Source organism: Somniosus microcephalus, chromosome 14 (assembly GCF_052327205.1).
Source record: "Somniosus microcephalus isolate GS21.2 chromosome 14, FLI_Smic_1.0, whole genome shotgun sequence".
NCBI lineage: Eukaryota > Metazoa > Chordata > Chondrichthyes > Squaliformes > Somniosidae > Somniosus > Somniosus microcephalus.
This window is the reverse complement of record NC_141000.1, coordinates 97245980-97267142: the sequence shown is the minus strand read 5'-3', so window position 1 is coordinate 97267142 and position 21163 is coordinate 97245980. Positions and strand designations below refer to the sequence as shown.

The 21163-nt window shown below is 44.2% G+C and overlaps 1 protein-coding gene across 1 annotated transcript in view; it reads right to left on the bottom strand.

Annotated features, from left to right (window-relative positions):
* The window catches only part of LOC147107743 (proto-oncogene tyrosine-protein kinase ROS-like), a 281208-nt gene that overhangs the window by 185673 nt on the left and 74372 nt on the right, over positions 1-21163 (bottom strand). Inside the window, exons 18-29 of the mRNA XM_086007024.1 lie at positions 21025-21125; positions 20025-20230; positions 18200-18366; positions 14161-14290; positions 13131-13387; positions 11288-11351; positions 10448-10647; positions 10133-10335; positions 9731-10026; positions 7380-7556; positions 5783-5997; positions 2721-2859 (exon numbers count right to left, since the gene is read on the bottom strand). Of these exons, the coding sequence (XP_085863150.1) occupies positions 2721-2859; positions 5783-5997; positions 7380-7556; positions 9731-10026; positions 10133-10335; positions 10448-10647; positions 11288-11351; positions 13131-13387; positions 14161-14290; positions 18200-18366; positions 20025-20230; positions 21025-21125 (2155 nt within the window). The remainder of the gene's footprint in view (positions 1-2720; positions 2860-5782; positions 5998-7379; positions 7557-9730; positions 10027-10132; positions 10336-10447; positions 10648-11287; positions 11352-13130; positions 13388-14160; positions 14291-18199; positions 18367-20024; positions 20231-21024; positions 21126-21163) is intronic.

Below are 21163 nucleotides of genomic sequence, written 5' to 3'. Positions count from 1 at the left end.
TGCTCAAGACCAACTCTTGGTGATTCTGCGCCCCCTGCAAAGCAATTATCTTTTTACACTTTATCTCTCTGCAGCATCACAGCCGAGACTAAGAGCTCACCACATGAGGAATCACAGGACTCTGGACCAACGGATAGCACCAAGCATGAGAGTTTAAACAAGTAATGACACTAAATATTGTCAATTTCATAAAATAATTAAAGCGATTGACTACATTAAAAGTATACTCCTTTGAGACTACATTTTATAGTTATCTGAAAACAGATACACTAGCCTAATGGTAATACTACTGGACTAGCAACCCAGAAGTCACAAGTTCAAATTATGAAATTGAATTGAATAAATCTGGTAATTTGTGGGCTAGGAATAAAAAAATATCCATGAAAGCTACTGGATTGTTGAAAGAACCCAACTGATTCTCTCATGCCCTACAAGGGAAGGAACCCTGACACGCTTATCCGGTCTACCCTACGTGCGACTTCACTCTGTCGTTGCCTCTTAATGCCCTCAGAGTACCTAGGGATGGGCAATAAATATTGCCTTGGCAGTGTCGCCCATGTCTCAAGAGCAAATTTGAAAAATGCCATTGATCGGATAGCTGCCATGACAATGATATGCAATTAAGTGCAGGATAACCCATCTTAAATTAGTAATTGCAAGTTTGTTCAATTCATACAAGTAATTTAATCCCGAGATTTCAAAATTCTGATCAATCAAGGTTACTTTTCTATTATAAATAAACTGGGTCACTGATGGCTGCTATTTAACCCATAGTAACATGATCCTCAATACCTGCTGAATCAATTACATCAGTTCACATCAAAAAGATCTCACTACTATGGGCAATAAGAGATAAGATGCAATCTCAGTCTTATACAGGTTGGTTATCTGATCAGTAATTTCACAGAATCACAGAAACCCCACAGTGCAGATAGAGGCAATTTCGGCCCATCGAGCCTGCACCGACACATATCCCACCCGATCCCGGTAACCCCTACACCAACACATATCCCACCCTATCCCCGTAACCCCACGTATTTAATCCCCCTAACACCAAGGGTCAATTTATCATAGCCAATCAACCTAACCCGCACATCTTTGGACTGTGGGAGGAAACCGGAGCACCCGGAGAAAACCCACGCAAACACGGGGAGAATGTGCAAACTCCACACAGACAGTCGCCCGAGGCCGGATTCGAACCCGGGTCCCTGGCGCTGTGAGGTTTTTAGTTATAAATGAGAAGGGGAGCCAAATTATGCACAAGATTTTTCTGCCTACTGAAACTCATGATCTCCATGCAGCTGCCTTCCAATCTCTGAATGAAGTACCTATTTTAATATCTAAATATCTCAGACAGGGGAGGAAGAGGCATCCTGTCCAGCATGTAATAAACTAAGTTCACCGTCCTCGGCCTCTTACACTGTTCCAACGAAGCTCAACGTAAGCTCGAGGAACAGCACCTCATCTTTCGATTAGGCACTTTACAGCCTTCGAGGCTCAACATCGAGTTCAACAATTTCAGACCATAACCTCTTCCTCTATCTTTTTTTCCCATTTTTTTCTCCCTCTCACATGGCAGCTGTCTTTCATTCTGCCATCGCCATTTCCACTTCATCTAGAGCCATCTTGTGTTTCTTAACTTGTCCCATTACCATCTCCTTTTGCCTCGCACCATCATCCCTTTTGTCTTTTAATCTCTCCTGCCTTCCATCCTCTCACAGACCTTCCCTTTTGTTCTTTCCTCCCCTCCCCCCTTTTCCCTGCCCCTACACTTGATTAAAAACCTGTTCCATCTCCAGCTTTTTCCAGTTCTGACGAAGGGTCATCGACCTGAAATGTTAACTCCGTTTCTCTCTCCACTGATGCTGCCTGACCGGCTGAGTATTTCCAGCGTTTTCTGTTTTTATTCTGTAATAAACTACCTCTTTAGTGCCATGAATCTGCACCATTGAGGTCCTGCCCTATTATATATACACAGCTTCAGGCACTTCAAGGGACACAAACCTCTACAGGCTGCTTTCTGGGTCCTTATCGCAGCAGAAGCTTTTTAATTGGAAAATCAAGTACAAGTGGCAATGATCACCAATCTGCCCCCAATTAACATATAACCCAACAGCAGTAAATCTGGTGACACTTGCTTGGAGACCAAACAGAAAATGATTACCAGGCATATAAAACCAAATAAAGCCATTGACAAAAATCAAACAATGCTGATTCCAAATGCCCCAAATTCTCCACTGCAGTGCTTCTCAGGAATTGAACAAACGCCACATGGAAGAAATCTATTTCAGAGCAGATGGAAAAAAATAATAGCTTGGAATTTTAGATTAAAAAGAGAAGTTTTGAGTATTTTGTTCTAAAAATGTGCTTGTTCTCCTGCAATGCTTCCTGTAAAAAGATTTTGGCAGCGCGCTGCCCCCGCAGCCCATTCAAAATACCACGCATGCGTAGTTTTTGCATTGAACAGCCGGCTGCGTGGGAACATTGTTCTCTTGGAATTCCATTTCATAGATTATATAGTCTTGTTGATTCTATGCGGAACATAATGTAGTTCCGTTTTGGAGCAAGCAGGATGGTAAAGAGCTAATCACATAGCAATAATTTTACATGATCACGTAACACCATGGATATACAATATATGTGCAATTATAATGTAGTTCGATGGAGATTATCTCATTACAATAGATATGATAAATTACGATCACCCCATAAAATATCACCTCCAAACCATGTCCAGTTTACTGCTGGCGGACCCAGTTTCTTTGACATATCTCCGTAATGAGTTTTCACTGAAACTTGCATGAGGTATCTGGTGTAAGACTGCAGCCCTTTCAGCTCTATTATGTTTGTCTGCACTTCCTGTTTGAAAAATATAAAAAAAACACAGAAAAACTAAGTCGTTTTTAATGTGGTGTTTCCAGGTCACAATCAGGCTTTTCCAGGTTACAATCAGACTTTTCCAGTTGACCTAGTATCATTTTTTTCTCTACCTTCCCTGCATTTTCTTCTGTGCTGATTCTATATTTTTAATTGTATATCCACCAGTGTGAAAACATTAAGAAAAATAGGAAAACAATGAGACTAATTCTTTGAATATGTCACATTCAAATAGTGCCTGAAAAAAACTCCATTAAAACACTGAGTGAGTTTGACATCACATTCTTAATTTTTCATTATTATTTTTGCCCCATTGAAACCAATATAGTAACTAAGCATGATATATACCCCCCGCCCTCTGCCTATGCTGTTCAGCACAGCTATTAGGAGGTGACCAATACTAGCCTAGTGATCACTCATCTTCTGATCATTTCTGTTACACAACTTTTCTTTTGATAAAGTTAGCCCTATATGCTCACCCAATAGCTCAGCAACTTGATCAAATGAGCTGCTGAGCCATACATGGCCAGGTTTAACCCCCCCCCCCCAATCAGTGCGGTAGTTGGCATGCTACAATTGCCCTCAGCGCTCCTGGGTTAGAGAAAATACAAAAGGGATCCTGCTCTCGATTGCTATCCAGTGACCCCCCGAGGTGTGTGTCAGTATAAAATGTCGAGTAAGGACAGGATGGGCCGAACTGCGGTGCCACCATGGAGAAATAATCTGTTGATAGTCACCAGCATGGTTCACAAATAAATCATGGCTACTTCGCGAGGACCACAGGGCACCCTAGCAGAGGAGAGGTGAGGAGGGGACTGACAAGAAAACTCTGAAATTATGTGGAAACTATGGAGAAGATTATAAATATATGTAAAAAGTATATTTCATTAAAAAGCGGTGAGGTATCCCTTGGTGAGGGTATGGGAGTGGGGAGAAACGCATATGGTAGAGATGCTCTGGCTATGATTGGATAGGTAAGAGTAGAGCCAGGCAAGGTATGACAATTGCTTCCAACGACAGTACTGCCATAATGTGTTTTTTAAATGAACTTTGTTTAGCAATATAGCTTGTATCCAAATTAGTTTTGTTTAGTGATGTAATATGTGCGCTTAATATCGCAAGGTCAGCTAACTTTTGTAATCGTCATTTTTGGGAACAGTCATGGTCAGCAGACAAAATACTTTCACTAAAAATAAACATAACTTGAACTAAATCAGTCTTTCTTACATCCGAATACTGCGACACTAAAAAGGTGGAATCTCACCATCTGAATGCTTTGGGAGAAAAATCAACCTGCTTAAAAAGAATTAGGACCAACTTTGTTTGTGATTTCTCTTTCACTCTTGTTTTAATAGTGTGTGCTGATGAGTACAGTTCAGAAAAGTTACTACGCCCAAATATGACAGAACCGAATTAACATATACTAGACACAGCTAAAGCACACTGGGTTAGTGCCTATGTCAACTGATGTTAATTTAGTTGCTTTACATATTTAGCTAATACTCCAAGCCAGTATCCCTGATGTCAGCAAGGCTCATTCTTTAGGCAATATTAAAAAAAAACAAAATAAACTGGTGTTTCTTGATCACCACTTGTAATACAGGTAGACTATCCTTTATCCGAACTTCCGAAAACCGAAACCCTCTAAAAACCGAAGGTTTTTTCATTCAGCGTAAGTCGTGCGCACGACATGACCAGAGTGGCGCACGACTTACGCTGAGCAGGGCAGAAGGTCACTGAGTTCCCTCCTGGGTAGGAGATTGCAGGCCGAGCCGGGCAGTTGTGAAGGAGGTATACCGGGAGAGTGAACCCAACAATACAGCGGCCTGTCCGATATTCTTTTCTCCCCCCCCCCCGACCCCCCCGCCGACCCCCACCCTTTCGGATAAGGGATAGTGTATCCTTTACCCGCACTTCCGAAAACCGAAATCCTCTGAAAACCGAAAGTGTTTTTGTTCAGCATAAGTCGTGCGCACGACCCCGACCCCCGCCGACCCCCACCCCCCGCCGACCCCCACCCCCCGCCGACCCCCACCCCGACCCTGAGCCGACATCGACCCCCCGCCGACCCCCGGCCGACCCCCACCCCCGACAAATTTCCCAGTCTTATAAAATACCTTCTGAAATCCGAAATTTTCCGAAAACCGAAACACGGCTGGTCCCGAGGTTTTCGGATAAAGGATAGTCTACCTGTAGTTTAATTCTTAAATGGGACCCTGATAGGGAGACTCCTCTTTAAGAAAAATTCAAGTCAAAAGATTTTACCTTTTCTGTAAAGGTTAGAAGTTAATCAGTTACAGGAAGTGGCTTGATCAACAGTCCATGAACTTTCATACAATAATAATCTCACCACTGTTCTTTCAGACTGGGATTCACAGTTGCGTGGATAGACTGGAGAAGCTGGGGTTGTTCTCCTTGGAGCAGAGAAGATTGAGAGGAGATTTGATCGAGGTGTTCAAAATCATGATGGGTCTAGACAGAGTAGATCGAGAGAAATTGTTCCCATTGGCAGAAGGGTCGAGAACCAGAGGACACAGATTTAAGGTGATTGGCAAAAGAACCAAAGGCGACATGAGGGAAAACTTCTTTACACAGCGAGTGGTTAGGATCGGGAATGCACTGCCTGAAAGGGTGGTGGAGGCAGACTCAATCATGGCTCAAATAGGAATTGGATAAGTATCTGAAGGAAAATTTTTTACAGGGCTACGGGGAATGGGCTGGGGAGTGGGACTAGCTGAAGTGCTCCTGCAGAGAGCTGGCACGGGCTCGACGGGCCGAATGGCCTCCTTCTGTGCTGTAACCCATTCTATGATTCATTTAATCCCATCTATATTATAGTCAGGTAAAATTTATAAAACACATCAAAGATCAAGAAAATGTGATTAGTTTTTCCCAAGTAACTTACCTTTTTATAACACTGAATTCCATGGGTGCAGTTGACATTGATGTCACTATCCTGGAACTTTGCATAATGCAAAATGTAAGTGGGAGTGGGCTTGCTAATCTCAGAACATGCAGATGAGAACTCCACAGGTGGAATGTGAATAATCAGACTAGTATCTGATTTATTTAATACTTCTGGTGCACTTGTATAGGCCTTTGGTATTAGACACTGTGGTTCTAAAAAGAAAAACAGATGTTTAGATTGTCACTTTTACAACAGCTATTCCACTTACACAACAGCTATTCCACTTACAGCATTAGGACGCTGCTCCCAGAAGTAGCCCCGTCTTCAGAAGCAGTGCTATAATATAAATGGCATTTCTTTGGAGACAGGGAATACTAGTCACAATGTACTTTCATTTTCCTTCTCAGAGTAAAGCGTCGTTACCAACATTTTGTAATGGCTGTAATTTTTTTTTTTTTTTTTTTTTTAAACTCTGCTTAGATGCAAAATGAGTTCCTATAGGACCCTTCCCCGACATCAAGGAACGTCCATAGCCAAAACTGGACTGTTGCAAATGTGACAACACATTTGGTGTTGCAGTCAATCTCCAAATAAACAAGACGCATTCCAAACACAGGTAGCTGGATCATATTACAGAAAGGGAAGCAGTTCCACCAGATAAATGAGTAAGTACTTTAGTATTCAGGGCACTAACGGGGCGCAAAGCAACTAGCGCCCAGGCGCGGCGCCACCCATGCCTCCCGCGAAATTCAGTGGGAGGTTAGCGGCGGCGCTAACTGGTAGTGCCCCGCGGCTCTACACCGCCGGCAATGACGTCATCGCCGTATGCAGCGCCCCACTCGTGCCCCGGCCGCGATCTTTGGGCGTACCCCCCGACTTACCGCCGGACGCTATGTCCAATGGGGTCAGGTGTCCTACCTGCAGCTGGGGAGGCACTATTTAAAGACGAGGTGCGGAGCAGCCATTTTTGTTGCTGGCTGCCTGCCAGCACCTGCCTGCGCTCCCATCCCCGGGCTCCTGAACGCCCCCCTCCCATCCGCGGAGTGCTGGCTGCGCTCCGTGAGCCCGGCACTTCTCTTGAGTGCCGGGCTCTTTTGCCGGCACTCCGACCCCCGAGGGTCCAGCTGTGCCCCAGGTCGCGCTGCGCAAGGCCCCTCCCCTTTGAAGAAGGGGAGGAAGGCCTGCAATACCGCGGTGCAACGTGCCACGATATTGACTCACAGCACCCCAAGAGGGATGTGGGGTGCTTCCAGTAGTGCCCCGCTTCCCTCTTGGGGCACAACCACTCAATTTCCAGCACGAGGGCACTGATTTTTCCGGGGCGCTAAAAGTAGAGCCCTGGCAAAGTTAGCGCCCGGGGCGCTACTTGCCGTATTGTAGGACTTGTATCAAAGGCTTAAAAAAGTGGACTAAAATAAGGCAAAACTTTTAGCTCAAAGATGCAATAAGTAAGAAATAACATTGAATTGTGATGCCCCTTATAATCCTGTGCCAGCTAAACAAGTTGAATAAGTTTTAGAATTACAGTCAACATATCCTGTGTTTTCAAAATGCAGTAACTTATAGGTTAGGTTCCTAACTGCTGTCCTTTTACCTGGGTATGGCTGTGACAGTTCACTGAATGCCACCACTGCAACTAGAGATGAATCTTGATATTCAGATAGAACATTCCCCGAGGACTTATCAGCCATATAAACCGTTGATTGATCAGCATCTCGAGTTATCCAATAAATAGCGTTTGAATTCACCGTCAGTGAAGTTGCAGCAAAATCTGTGGAAAATGTTCATAGAATCATACAGCACAGAAGGAGGCCATTCAGCCCATCGTGTCTATGCTGGCTCTTTGAAAGAGCTATCCAATTAGTCCCATTCCCCTGCTCTTTTTCCATAGCCCTGCAAATGTTTTCCTTTTTAAGTATATACCCACTTCCCTTTTGAAAGTTACCACTGAATCTGCTTGCCTCACCCTTTCAGGCAATGCATTCCAGATCGCCAACAACTGGTTGCGTAAAAATAATTCTCCTCATCGCCCTCTCTGCCTTGTTAGCCAATTACTTTAAATCTATGACCTCTGGTTATCGACCCTCCTGCCAGTGGAAACAGTTTCTCCATATTCACACTATCAAAATCCCTCATAATTTTGAGCACCTCGATCAAATCTCCTCTTAATCATCTCTACTCTCATGCAAATATAAATTTTATTGAAAGTGAGGTTCATAAAATGGAAAGGTTTCCTGTATCCATCAATGGCCCCATCACAAATATAAGCGAAAAATGAAGCTTGTGACTGGAGAAAATCTTTGCTCTCACAGTAGTTTCACATAGTCCAGGTTCATTTTGAAGAACTAGCCAGTGAACATTTTCCTTTGTAATACAAGGTACAAGATACTTCACGCCACTGTAATTTTGAGAAGTTATATGCTTGAAAATGGTCTATGTTGGAATGTGACTTTCCCTTGTTTGCACTACACACAATAGATGTCTGACCTGTTATTCCATCACCATCATCCCCAATTTTCTTTCTTCTTCACCTATGGTTCCACAGATGCTCGTAGCCCTCTAGTACCTCCGCAAGCGGTCATTCATGATTTGCTATTGTTGGCAGGTTATTTGCTGAGGCTGTCACAGCCTCGTCTGATGTCCACACATAGGCACTTTCCAGCACAGACCACTAGATAGAAATCAGGACTGGGAGTCCTGGCTAATTTTCCCTCTATCCCAACCCAGGGGCCCTGACATGAACTGTGGTGCTCGTATCATTTGCTACCACAGTTTCCTCATCCATGGAGTCCATTCACCCTAATAATGCACTGGCCTTTCTGCACTAATGATACTGAAGGGCATATATCAAAACAACAGATAGTTCAAAATAAACCTAAAATCTCTCATGTCTGTTTTGGGTTTTTAAGTTTACTTGTGACTAAACCATTCATGCACATTCTGGCCCCAGAACTACATACCCAGCTGTAATCCTACTGAGCACCAAAAATTGACCTTATTTTCCATTCCGATCACTAATCTCTTTCTCAGTCATCATAATTTCCTGCAATAAAATCAAATTTATTCATAAGCTTCTGGTGGGCTGTAAGAAATAAGTGGGTGTATTTTCCTATGGCCACTACTGTGAGCAAAAAAAGTCAGAGGGTGAAAAATTCAACCTCCTTTCATTCATTGGTCAGGCGTAAAACGACTGAAAAACTCACCAAAAATCAGGCCGGGATCTGCGTCTGAAGTTCGAGGGCCGCCATTTTGGATCGGACCACTTTTAGTCGTCCAGGACACTTGCCTGAAACAGGCATTCGGCCTCTTGAATATGGTAATCGGGGGCATAATGCCCATTTCAGGACCCGATGCTAAACTGGACGAAAACTGAGCGGAGCATTGCATGGAACCTGCACTTCTCAGTTTTTCCAGATCTATGGTGACCCAACCAGTGGTCATTACAGGGACCATTGGAGGCCATCGAAGAAGAGGTCATTTTCCACTTACCTTGATGTGGAGCCAGGAGGACCAGGATTGCTGTTGACCCGCGCTTGCCCCTTCCCATTCGCCTCGCCCAACCCCTGCCAGGACTTACCTTTGGACCGATTCTGCATCTGAACTGACCTATTTTTGGAATCAGGACGCCCAATTGGCATCTGTAGCTCGCCAAAATTTTGGAGATGACGCCAGAGACCCAATTTGGAGGGAGCCTTGGGTCGCCTATCCTCGGGTGCGTACTTTTAATGCGCCATCGATTTAGCACCGGTTCCGCACCAAAACCCAATTTCTCCCTCAGCGTATAAAACGAGTATCCGCATTTTTTTACTTTCACCACGTTTTCACTCACATTAGCAACTAGAGGAAAATATACCTGAAGAAGTGAAGATCTTTTCTGTTTTTGTGATAAAGGCTTTTAGGGTTTTCTTTTTCCAGATACAAGAGTAATTGTGTTATGATATATACCTGTAGCTCCTGTGGAATTAATTTTCTTCCAGCATATGCAGCCATTCAAATCAGAAACCCAGACTTCATGATCATGGGTAGTGAAAAAAAGTCTCTCAGGCTTGGAGCCTGTAGCATCAACAGCTAAGTTTCCATCTAACTGAAGCTTGGCTGCTGTGCAGTTGCAATCAGTTGCTTCAGGAACAGAGCGATCAATTTCCAAATGAGGGGCAATAAGAGTTCTAGGTGATCTATCAAGCAAACTGTAGGACACTAAAATTATATTTCCAGACAATGACTGGGTCCAAAACAGGATGCTGATAGAGGGGGGAAAAAGAGAAACAGTTTTATTTATTCTGTCCAAAAAGAATTTATTCCAATTAGCATATAAATATATACTTTCTTTAGATCCAGTATAAATACCTTTTCTGTGGATATATCCCTATTGAGTAAATATTTTGGCTGCTGGACACTAATTTCTCGAGCTTTGTTCCTTGCAATTCGAGATCCAGTACACAGATTGAACTGTTTGCATCTTCCTGTTTATCTAACACCACATAAAGTTTTTGCCCGATCCAGTCAACAGTCATTCCTTTGGGAGCACTGCACAAAATACTCTCAATAAGCTGTCAATAGAATTCAAGAAGTGTATATTTTTTTAATTAGTTGGCTTTGTAGCTTGAAATGCACGATGTTAGTCAAATCCTACTCTGAGAATATTGAACAGGAAAACCATACCTGCGTTTTGTGTTTACCATCCAAAGCTGTACTCATAATCAGGTTTTCTGTCAAATAATATATCCTCTGTGCTTGTATTATGTAACCCATGTGAGTAACAGCAGAAACCGGCATTGTCTGTATGGTTTTCCCAGTGTCCATATCCAAAAGAGTGACCAGTTTGTCCTTTATGGCCAATAGATATGGCACTGAGCCTGTAACTGTTTGCAGGATTATTAGTTATGGTTTACTTCAATACTTCAGGCCATTCAACAGAATGTAACTAAGATAATATTTTTAAAAAGGTGTTTACGGTAGTGAAAACCCACCAGCTAATAGACCAGCTCAATCGTTTCTCCTTCTTCTTCACCATCTCCCCCCCACAAAATTTGACAGCCATTTCAACAGCCCGAGTTTCTCTGCTCTAATACTTAGACGAAAAACAATTCTGTCTGCAGATTCTGTGTTAGCTGCATATTGATAATGTGTTTCATTTTATCTCCCAGTATATACTGCAAAAACTTTGCCAATTACTGTACATCACTTTGATATAAACTGTGAAAGTGAAAAAATACACTTCATAGAACAGGATCTTGCAGTAATGAATGGGAAAACATTTTGACTCTCAACAAAAACACTTAACATACACTTAAGTTGAGCAGGTCCATTTTAAACTTAAAACAAGTCAAGTATTCAACTCATTAATCAAGTAATTTACCGCTAAGATTTCAGCAATTTCCATTATTTCAAATTTGAATTTAAGTGCTCCATTGGCCTGATTTCGACCCAAAGGATTAATACCAAAGAGTTTTAAACAATTAATCAAATTACTGTGTTTTCTATTCCCATGTGTTCACTGACCTGTTGCATTTCCCATTCGAACATGCGCTCTGCTACCTGATCCAGCATTTGTAAAACCTTCCACCTAGAAAAGTAACAACATATGTTACAAAGAAGTTACATTTAAATAAAGCAATTCAAAACACAGGGTGGACATACAAAGCCGTTGTAAAAAATCCAATTGATCATTCTGTTACTTGAAGGTTTTTTTGTTCAAAGTACCTCATTTTATAGAGAAAAAAATATTCAGGAGAATTTTATTTTTTTTATCAACGTGAGGATGCTACTGCTGAGGAATGAAGCTCTTTGCATTTCAGGCACCCAGGTACAACATGAAGCACTCCCGGGTATATAGGAAAGCCAGTTGCAAAGTAAATCTCCCTGAACACTGCCCCAACATCCCTCAACTCCAGCTTCAGAAGGGCATCCCAAGTGTTAGTTTTTTGCCATTTCCCAGTAAAGCCATTCTGTGCCAAATTACAGACAATTTTACACTGCATGCCTATGCCTAATAGGAACTAAACTGAGACTGCCCAAACTCATTTTTCATAGGCCGGCCAACAGACAGATAAATTTGAAACTAGATCCAGAAGTGAAAAGCAGTGTCTAACGCACTGTGCCATCCACTTCCATTGTTGTTGTTGTTGACGGTTTTGTGCATTAAAGGATAGAACTTCCAATCAAAAAGTTCACATAATAACATTTTACGAACTTCTACAAATATTCGATTGGGTGCTATTGTTATACAGGCGTTAATCTGTTTAATACAAACAGGTTATGGTTGTGTAAAAGTAACACATGCAGGAATGTAGTGCGGGTGTGTTGAACTTGCATGAACTTCACCGCTCGGAAGCTCTACCCTTAAATTAAAGTTGTGTGCATCAAAAAGCTACTGGTTTAACAATGTCAATGTTACAATTTGCTGTGAACCAAAGATGTAAACAGTCTTTGGAGACACCGATAATTGAGAAGATACTGAAAGCTAATTTCAGAAACAAGGGACTGGATTTTGCCAATGGGGAGCTTTTGGAGGCGGGACTCTCCCACTTGTCGGGTTTCAGTCCCCGCCTCCATCAACACTTCTGGCCAATCCACACTATTTTCCCTTAATTGACCCTTGTTAAGCCCGCCCAGCAGGTTTAGCAGGCCAATTAAGGGGAAGTCGGTTACAGAGGAATGTCTGCGCATGACGTTTCATCTGTCAAAATCGTTTGACAGCTCTGAAGCTGTCAAACACTGACATTCTCTGTTAGTTTGATGAGTTGTTGAATTCAAGACCTCATCACTTTAGCAGAAATTAGATGGTTGTTGCATTGGAGAATGCAGCAGCCATCTGTCATCTCTGCCGCAGAGATGCGAGATTCTCCACATCCCCAACGATTGAAGCCTGCAGGAAGAAACAAAGGTAAGTAAACATTTTCTAACACTTTCCACTTACCTCACATACTCACCTCTCCACACTTGCACCCATCACTTACCTTCACAGCGCACTTTTGCACCCCTCCGACCCTCGCAGACCCAATGCTCGCCTCGCTGACCCTGGCGGGGTTCGCAGCCTTCGGGAAGCCCGCACTTGTGTGGGTAAAATGGGGATAATCCTCTTATCTGCCTGTTAGTTACCTGTTAAAGGCAGTTAACTGGCTGTAATCCCCTTCCCGCCTCCTTGCGTGGATCGACTACCCGCCTCCTGGCAAGATGGTACAGAGGCGGGTTGGGGGCGGGATGGGCACCCGCCCCCAGATTCTGCCATTTTCCCGGCAGTCCCACCTCCATACCCGCCTTCCCAGGGCTGGCAAGATCATGCCCAAGTATCCATAGAGAAATATTATTATGAGTATACGATGGGGTGACCAGTTACACATACCTGAACACAATAGGTTTTCTTTGGGTCAGCATCAGTAATCTTGAAGGTAGTGATGTCAGCAGTCACATTCATCAGTGTGGCACCCTGGAGAGTACCCGAGCAGTTTTCCGTGGTGTAATACACAGTGTAACCCCTGAGAACGCCATTAGTTTGGGCTGGCACATTCCACCTAAATTCCACATCCATCTTCACTGTATCTACCAGGATGTTCTTCCTCAAATTCACAAAAACCCTTGGATTTTCAGGAGCAGATGGTGCTGAAAAGATCATGTTAAACCAACTAGATACTGAATAATCTTTACATTTAAAAACAAAATAATTAAAATTTCCATGATATCTGCAAAACTGATTATTCTAACAATTCTAATATTCATTAAAAAGCAGAATTACAGAAAGATACCAAACCACAGGATGTGTCTTTATTTATATTTTCTCTGAATAAAATTATAAACCAATTGCATATTTAGTTGATGCAGTCAAGATTTATAAGGAATGAGTTAGCTGTTTTTATAAAAACAGTGCATTACATGCTTATAAAACTCATAATTTCTATTTATCATTCGCCCCCCCCCAAAAAATGTTGCTAATTTCCACCGCACCCCAATACAGCTTTGGCAGAGGTCTTTCTAGAACAATCATTACTGACACTGTATAATTGTCTTACAAGGAAGAACCAAATAAGACCCCAGCATCTTATAATTTAATCATGACCCATATCGGTTTAGCCAACTAAAAGTTGCAGGATACATCAGCAGATTGAAGACAGATAAAACAAAAATAAAAGTAGGCTAGGGCTACTCCCACACTCTCTGGGGTCAGGTTTAGTGTCATATGCAACAGTTAACTTATCCTCTGTGTCATCAAGCCTTACAAGGTAATGTAGGTATTGTGTCTCTCCAAAATTACAGACCTGTTAATATGTGGAACATACTTTCAATTTATTGAAGTTAAATAAAATGTCGTTTATATGAAATGAATTGTTCCAACAACCAGCTGAATCAGCCTGGTACTGAATATTAAGGTACCATACCAGCTTCTGGAGAACAGAGGGTGACTTGTGTCTCTGTTGCAGATCCCCAGTAAGTATACGGTTTCACTGTGACATCAAACTCCATAAAAGGTTCCAGTCCACTTACACAATAATGAGGAGTGCGGAGGTCCTAAAAGATAAGATATACCGGTTTTGATTTTGTACAATCGATGCATTCCTTTAAATTTGCAAATTGCATTTATATAGCACCTTTAATGTAGCAAAATATCCCCAAGATGCTTCACAGTTGGGATGCAGATTCAGTTAAGAGGAGGAGGGAAATTAGGAGAGAATGCCAAAAGTGCAATCAAATAGGTTTTAAGACAGCTTTTGAAGGCAAAGAGAAATGTAGAAAGGCAGAGGTGTTTAGGGATAGACTGTGACCGAATGGCTGAAAGTTCTGCCAATTGCTGGGAGGGTTTGGGTGGAACCACAGAGCAGATCAGAATTGGAATGTTTCATGGCATTAACTGCACTATATTAATGTAAATGAGAGTGAGAGTAAGGACTTAGAACTGGGAAGGGTTGCAGAAGCAGGGAGCAACAAGTCTGATAGATGAAGATTTTGATGTCAATGTATTGAGTGACTGGGAGACACGGGAGATCAGCAAGGATGGGGTAATAGGTTAATATGACTTGTGCAGGATAGGATAAGGATGGTGCAGTTCTGGATGAGTTGGAGTTTCTGCAAGATGGAGATCAGGAGGTTGGCAAGGATGATGTTGGAAAGATGACAAAGGCAAGAATGAGGCTTTCATTGGCAACCAGGACAGAGGCAGACAGCACTGCAGAGGTAGAAGTAGGCAGGATTGGCAATGAACTGGATGTGGAGTTTGAAGCTCAGCTAAGGGGCAAACTAGAGACAGAGATTGTCCAACATTGGGTCAGGCATCCAGGTAGAGGGATGGTATCAGGGGCTAAGAAACTGACGTTTCAGCAGGGACCAAACAGAGGAAATTGGTTTGGGGCGAAGGTACTGAGTTTTTGACAGGGTTCGAGCAGGGCTTTGGATCTTGCCAATATTGAGCTGTAAAATGTTCTTGTTCATCCACAACTTTATGTCAGGCAACACAGGAACAGTCATGGGACCATGGGCAGCGGAGGAGAGGTAAAGATGGGTATTATTAGCATACTGGTTGGGCCGAATGGCCTGTTTCTGTGCTGTATATTCTATGTAATTCTACGTATGTAATATTTGAAAATTGACTGCCAGACTTGGAGAATTGCTAAACTGTACTTCCTAAAAACCACATGGACTTACTCATTTTCAAAATCAAATTACTGTTGTCTAATATCCATATAGTGTAAACTAGCTGAAGTGCCCGGCGGTGCCGAGGGATTTTTGAGGGCATGTTGTTGTTGGAAGAGAGAGCGCGACCGGGGGGGAAGAGAGAGCGTGACTGGGGGGAAGAGAGAGAGCGACCGGGGGGGAAGAGAGAGCGCGACTGGGGGGAAGGGGGAGGAAGAGGAGAGGAGAGGGGGGGAGAGGAGAGGGGGGGGAGAGGAGAGGAGGGGAGGAGAGGAGAGGAGGGGGGGAGAGGAGAGGGGGGAGAGGAGAGGGGGGGAGAGAGGGGGGGAGAGAGAGAGGGGGGGAGAGAGAGAGGGGGGAGAGAGGGGGGGGAGAGAGAGGGGGAGGAGAGGGGGGGGAGAGGGGGGGGAGAGGGGGGGGAGAGAGGGGGGGGGGGAGAGGGGGGGGGAGAGAGAGAGAGGGGGGGAGAGAGGGGGGGAGAGAGGGGGGGAGAGAGAGGGGGGAGAGAGGGGGGGAGAGGGGGGGGAGAGGGGGGGGGAGAGAGGGGGGGGTGAGAGGGGGGGGGGAGAGAGGGGGGGAGAGAGAGGGGGGGAGAGAGAGGGGGGGAGAGAGGGGGGGAGAGAGGGGGGAGAGAGAGGGGGGAGAGAGAGGGGGGAGAGAGGGGGGGGGAGAGAGGGGGGGGGGAGAGAGGGGGGGGGAGAGAGGGGGGGGAGAGAGAGGGGGGAGAGAGGGAGGGGGAGAGAGAGGGGGGGGAGAGAGAGGGGGGAAGGACGGGGGGGAGAAAGGGAGGGGGGAGCCAGCAGACCCTCTCCCCTCTGCCGGCGATGGCTCCGCTGAGCTCCGTGCCGCCCCACGCACTGACATGCCGAGCGCAGCGCCCCAGTCAGCCCGAGCCCCGCCCTCCCGAGGCCGGGCCTGAGGCGGCCTGAGACGGCCAATTGCGGCTAGCCGGGCCCGGTTGCCTTGGTAACCCTCCTCCCCTCTCCGCCTCCCGATCTCCGGGACCGGGCCCGAGCGGCTTGAGACGGCCGATTGCGGCTGGCGAGCCCAGTTGCCGGGGTAACCCTCTCCGTTCCCCCTCTCCTCCCGAGCCCCGCCCCCCCCGCTAACCTGCTCGCTTCCCTCTGTGTGGAGGTGCGCGTGCGCCGTGCAGTGCAAGCGCGAGGAGCTTGCAGTGAGCCCAGCCAGCCTTTACCAAGATGGCTGGCCGCTGGTTCGGAATCGGGCCCAGCGGGGGGGGTGGGGGGTGGGAGGAGCTTGCCACAAAACAATTGCCTAGGGTCCAGCATGGCTGGCAACAGACGCCCAGGCTTCGAGGCCTACCTGCAAAAACGGGGAAAGGTAGGAAAATTAATGAGATTAGATAAAAGATTTAGAAAGTAATTAACTTTTTTTTTAAAACAATATGGCCTAGAAATTCAGTATAGCCACTTTTGGGGCGGTAAAGTCGGGCGGCCGCTAAAGTTTGCGCCCAGCGCAAAGTCGCGCCCCCTTCGCCGATATTCAGTGGCATCGCCCCAAGAGGTTGCTGCTGTGCTAAAACAGGCGATGCACGACTATCATTAGGCGCTAAGCCAGCGGGCCGGGGCGAAACCCCGGAAGTTGGGCGCAGGGCAGGTGCAGCGAGCTGCTGATTGACGGCAGACACTCTGGCTCCGGTGAGCTCTTAAAGGGGAGGGGTGCATTTGTGCTTTTGACAGGCCGGCATTCGTTTGTTATGTGGTACGGGCACTCCTCCTCCTCCTCCTCCCAAACCAGAAGATCCGTCTCTCACAAAGAAGGAGTGTTGCAACACGGCTGCCGTTTCTACTGCAGGAGGAGTGCCCTTTAATTTGCGCCCCCCGCGCCCCGCGTCGGCTGAGCACCGTTCCACTCAACAGTCGCTAGGGGCGCCAGGCGCACAATGGGGCGGCGCGACTCAAGTTCCGGATTGGAGCGCACAAAGGGCGTTGCACGAGGAAATGACGTCATCATCTGCGCGCGCAGCTGAGCGCGCGCAAAGACTTTGTGCCGGCGCTAAATCTCCACTGAAGTTGGGGTGAGGCGCAGATCGCGCAGCGCCCGGGCGCTAGCCGCCTAGCGCTCGACATCTACTCCTCCTAAGGCGCTAACGGCTGGCGCAACCAACTGAATTTCTAGCCCTATGTGTTTTAAAAGCAACTTTTTTTTTTTAAAGACGCAGAAAGCGGGAAAAAGAAATGGAAAGTTTGGAATCAAGATGGCGGGGACTCACCTCGGTTCAGAACGATAAGGCCCGCCCACACACGCACCGATTGGTCGACCGTCAGGTCACCGAAGCGTAGGATTGGTCAATCGTCCCGTCACTCGACTCTAGGAGGGCCCGCCCGCACGTGCCAGGAACCTGCCCCTGCCACGCAGCGATTGGTTGACCATCGGGTTGCTCGACCGTACGATTGGTCGACCTCGACGTCACTCAAGGCTAATGAGCAGATAATGAGCGGAATTTTGAACGTTTTTTGGATACCGCGGGCACAATTTTTGTCTCACCAAAACGTAAATATGCTTACGACCGTTCTGGAATCGTAAGCTTTCTTTTAATGTAACACACGTGTAGGTACGCTCTATAACTTTTGATTGTATAGCCAGACAGAGAGACAGAAAGACAGACAGAGAGACATACCATTTTATATATATAGGTGATCTGCCTAAGTTATACATCAATATTTCAGACAACAATATTAACACAGTGAACATGTTCCCAGCACTGTACTATCAACAAAAACTAATTTAGTTAATGTATAACTAAAATCTATATAAAAAGCAAAATACCTCAACTTTCAAAAGAGCTTGTGATTCAAACCGATAATATAATATACCATAGTTCACATTTCTTGCCCTTTCCCATTTAATGCAGATCCTGGAGGAGTTTCCTTGTATCTTAAATGAAGACGCTGGAACTGGATTAGGGATTACAACTGGGAAATTAGAGAAACCATCTAAATGGAAAGTAATACATAAATGAATGCAAATATAATTACTAAACAAATCTGTATGCACCGCAAGAAACTCTTGATATATAAAGATTTGATACAAATGTGGACAATTGATCTGGTACTTAGTGATATCAAAGGTTTACAACCACTTCAGAAGTTATTGGGTGACTTATTTTTTTACCCGTGTGACTCAAACCATGCACTGAAATCATAAACCACGGTATTCCAAAGCTTGTTATGGGCTCTCATTTCCGTGCAGTCTCTTTCAGATGGAGGTGCAACTGAATGAGGCTCAGACGCTTCTACATCAAATAGCGACTCTTCTCCACAGTCAGCCTATAGGAGATTTGTTTGGTTGCGTGGCAAGAAGTTCCTCATCCCCCCACCCCAACCAATTTCTTCGAGGAGACGCTGAGCAAACGTACTAGAGAACTGAACAGCAGTGAAGTTTTTTGACGAGAAGAGGAGTTTTTTTTTTTAAAGGCATCTTGGTGGAATTAAATGACTACTAAAGAATGTAATCCATGGAGATTTATGTGCTTGATATCAATTAAGTTTTCTGTTAATAAATCTAGGTACTTAACTCTAGGAATGAAAAACAGGAATGTGGTGGAAGCAAATTCTGTGGGCACATAAAGTGATGAAGTACTTTATGCTAAAAGTACTTTCCAGCTATAATCCATTTCTCTGGTAAATATAAGAGCCATTAATTGTTTACATTCTATTTAAGCAACCTAATTCCCAAGACTGAAGATACTAGCCTGCAGCGAGGGTCTATTTAGTGTGTTCATGTCATTTATCAAAGACACAGACAGGTTTCAGCAAGTTAATGGGACTGCATGGGCTAGGAATGAAAAACCATGAAATTTTCCCCTCCCTAACCCAGGGACATGGAAGCTGATTTTGGCAGCCCTATTGTAATGCGACTCTGATTAGCCAACTTAACACAGACCAGGGATCAAGCCAGAGATGTTCTGGTCTGTTTGGCCTTAGCTGCTCACTGGATAAACTCACTGAGCCAACAAAAAATGTTTAATATTAGGTCTCGTGAAGCATATTCCAAACTGAAAGGTTGAATAAACGTAATTGTCACCCCTAGCATGCAACGGAATTAGGCCAACAGAGAAAATATAGGTTAAGGGCAGAACAAGGAGGTAGCGCATAGCCAGAATAGAAGAGGAGAAAGTCATGAAACACTGAACAGAAGCCAGGGAAGAAAAACAAATTCAAGGCCAAATGAAGCAAAGGCAGGAAAGGAACAGATTTAGAGGCAAGGCCAGAAATGACAAGAAATAGTGCCGCCAATACAGAATGGGGCATTTCTCATAATGAAGACAGCCAGTGCATAACAAAGGGGAATTGGTGCACATGTACTACAAAGCAATGATCAATTTTTTCAGAGCATAAGCACAAAATCAATAACATATCTAAACTGCAATATAATGTGAACCTATTAAAATACACTCAATTCATCTCAGAAAATTGACACTCTTAGACCACTATTTCATCAACTGGCCTACAAACCCACATATATCTAATGCTTTTTCTTATTCCCTTACAGGAGCCTCACTAATAAGGGAAATACAGCTTGAATGTGGCTTGAACAACTTTTATTAATTTATATATGTAGCACAATCTACCAAATGCGTATTGTGACTAACCTGGTAGTGGTTTCCGATGTACTACAGTAAACGCTGTAAAGGGCACACCACTAGAGATATCAACAGTTTGGTTTTTGCCAAGTTCTGCAATTTGCAAATCCCCTTCTTCATTAATCCAAACCAATCTGCCAAAGTAGCACTGAAGCATGTGTTGTGAGGTTTTCAAAGATTCAGAAGATAAGATCCTTTTAACTGTACGTCTGTTCCTGTGCCATGAGAAAACACAGCAGTGTCTTCAGAATAAATTTCAGTGAAAAATTACAATCCATCTTTAGCATGTTGAAAATAGAGTGTAAAACAATGTTATTAAGGAACACAATCAGATCAATGTATTGCTGATCCTAGTAATCAATACTTTGCATTTAAATAACAATTACATTTTTGTGGGTAAGGGATATGCTGAGATTAAAGACACTCATGCCCAACTCCTGTCCTCCAGAATCTCAAATTTGAATTTAATTCAAAGCAAAGTGACTGACTTTCAGAGCTATTAAAGTGACATCTTCATCATGAATTTCTCACTTTCCTTCAAAACAAACTGCTTGCTTGGCATCATCCAAGATGCTTTGAACAGCTTGAAAACAGTGTCTTTCTACAGAAACTTTATTTTCTTTTACCTGGCCAATTTCTAGGCGGACACTTCACTCCAGTACTGCTGCACTGTCGGAGGTAGACGTCAAAGATGCCATGACACAATTCAAAGAAGAGCAGGGGAGTTCTCCTGGTGCCCTGGCCAATTTTTATCCCTCAACTAACATCACTAAAAGAGATTATCTGGTCATTATCACATTGCTGTTTGTGGGAGCTTGCTGTGTGCAAATTGGCTGCCACGTTTTCTACATTACAACAGTGACTACAGTTCAAGAAAGTACTTCATTGGTTGTAAAGTGCTTTGGAGCGTCCTGAGGTTATGAAAGGCGCTATATAAATGCAAGTCTTTCTTTCTTTAAAGTACAGTAGGAGTGTTGTTTTAATTGTTTGTTTCCATTTATTCACTTACCCTTTCCTGATGAGCTCAGCCTGATTTATTTCAAGTCGGGTATTATCCTGAGTAAGCCAATATAATGCTCCAAGGTCAAAATCCAGAGTCAATCCTGAAATCTAAAAACAAAATATTTAGAAACACAAATAATTTATAC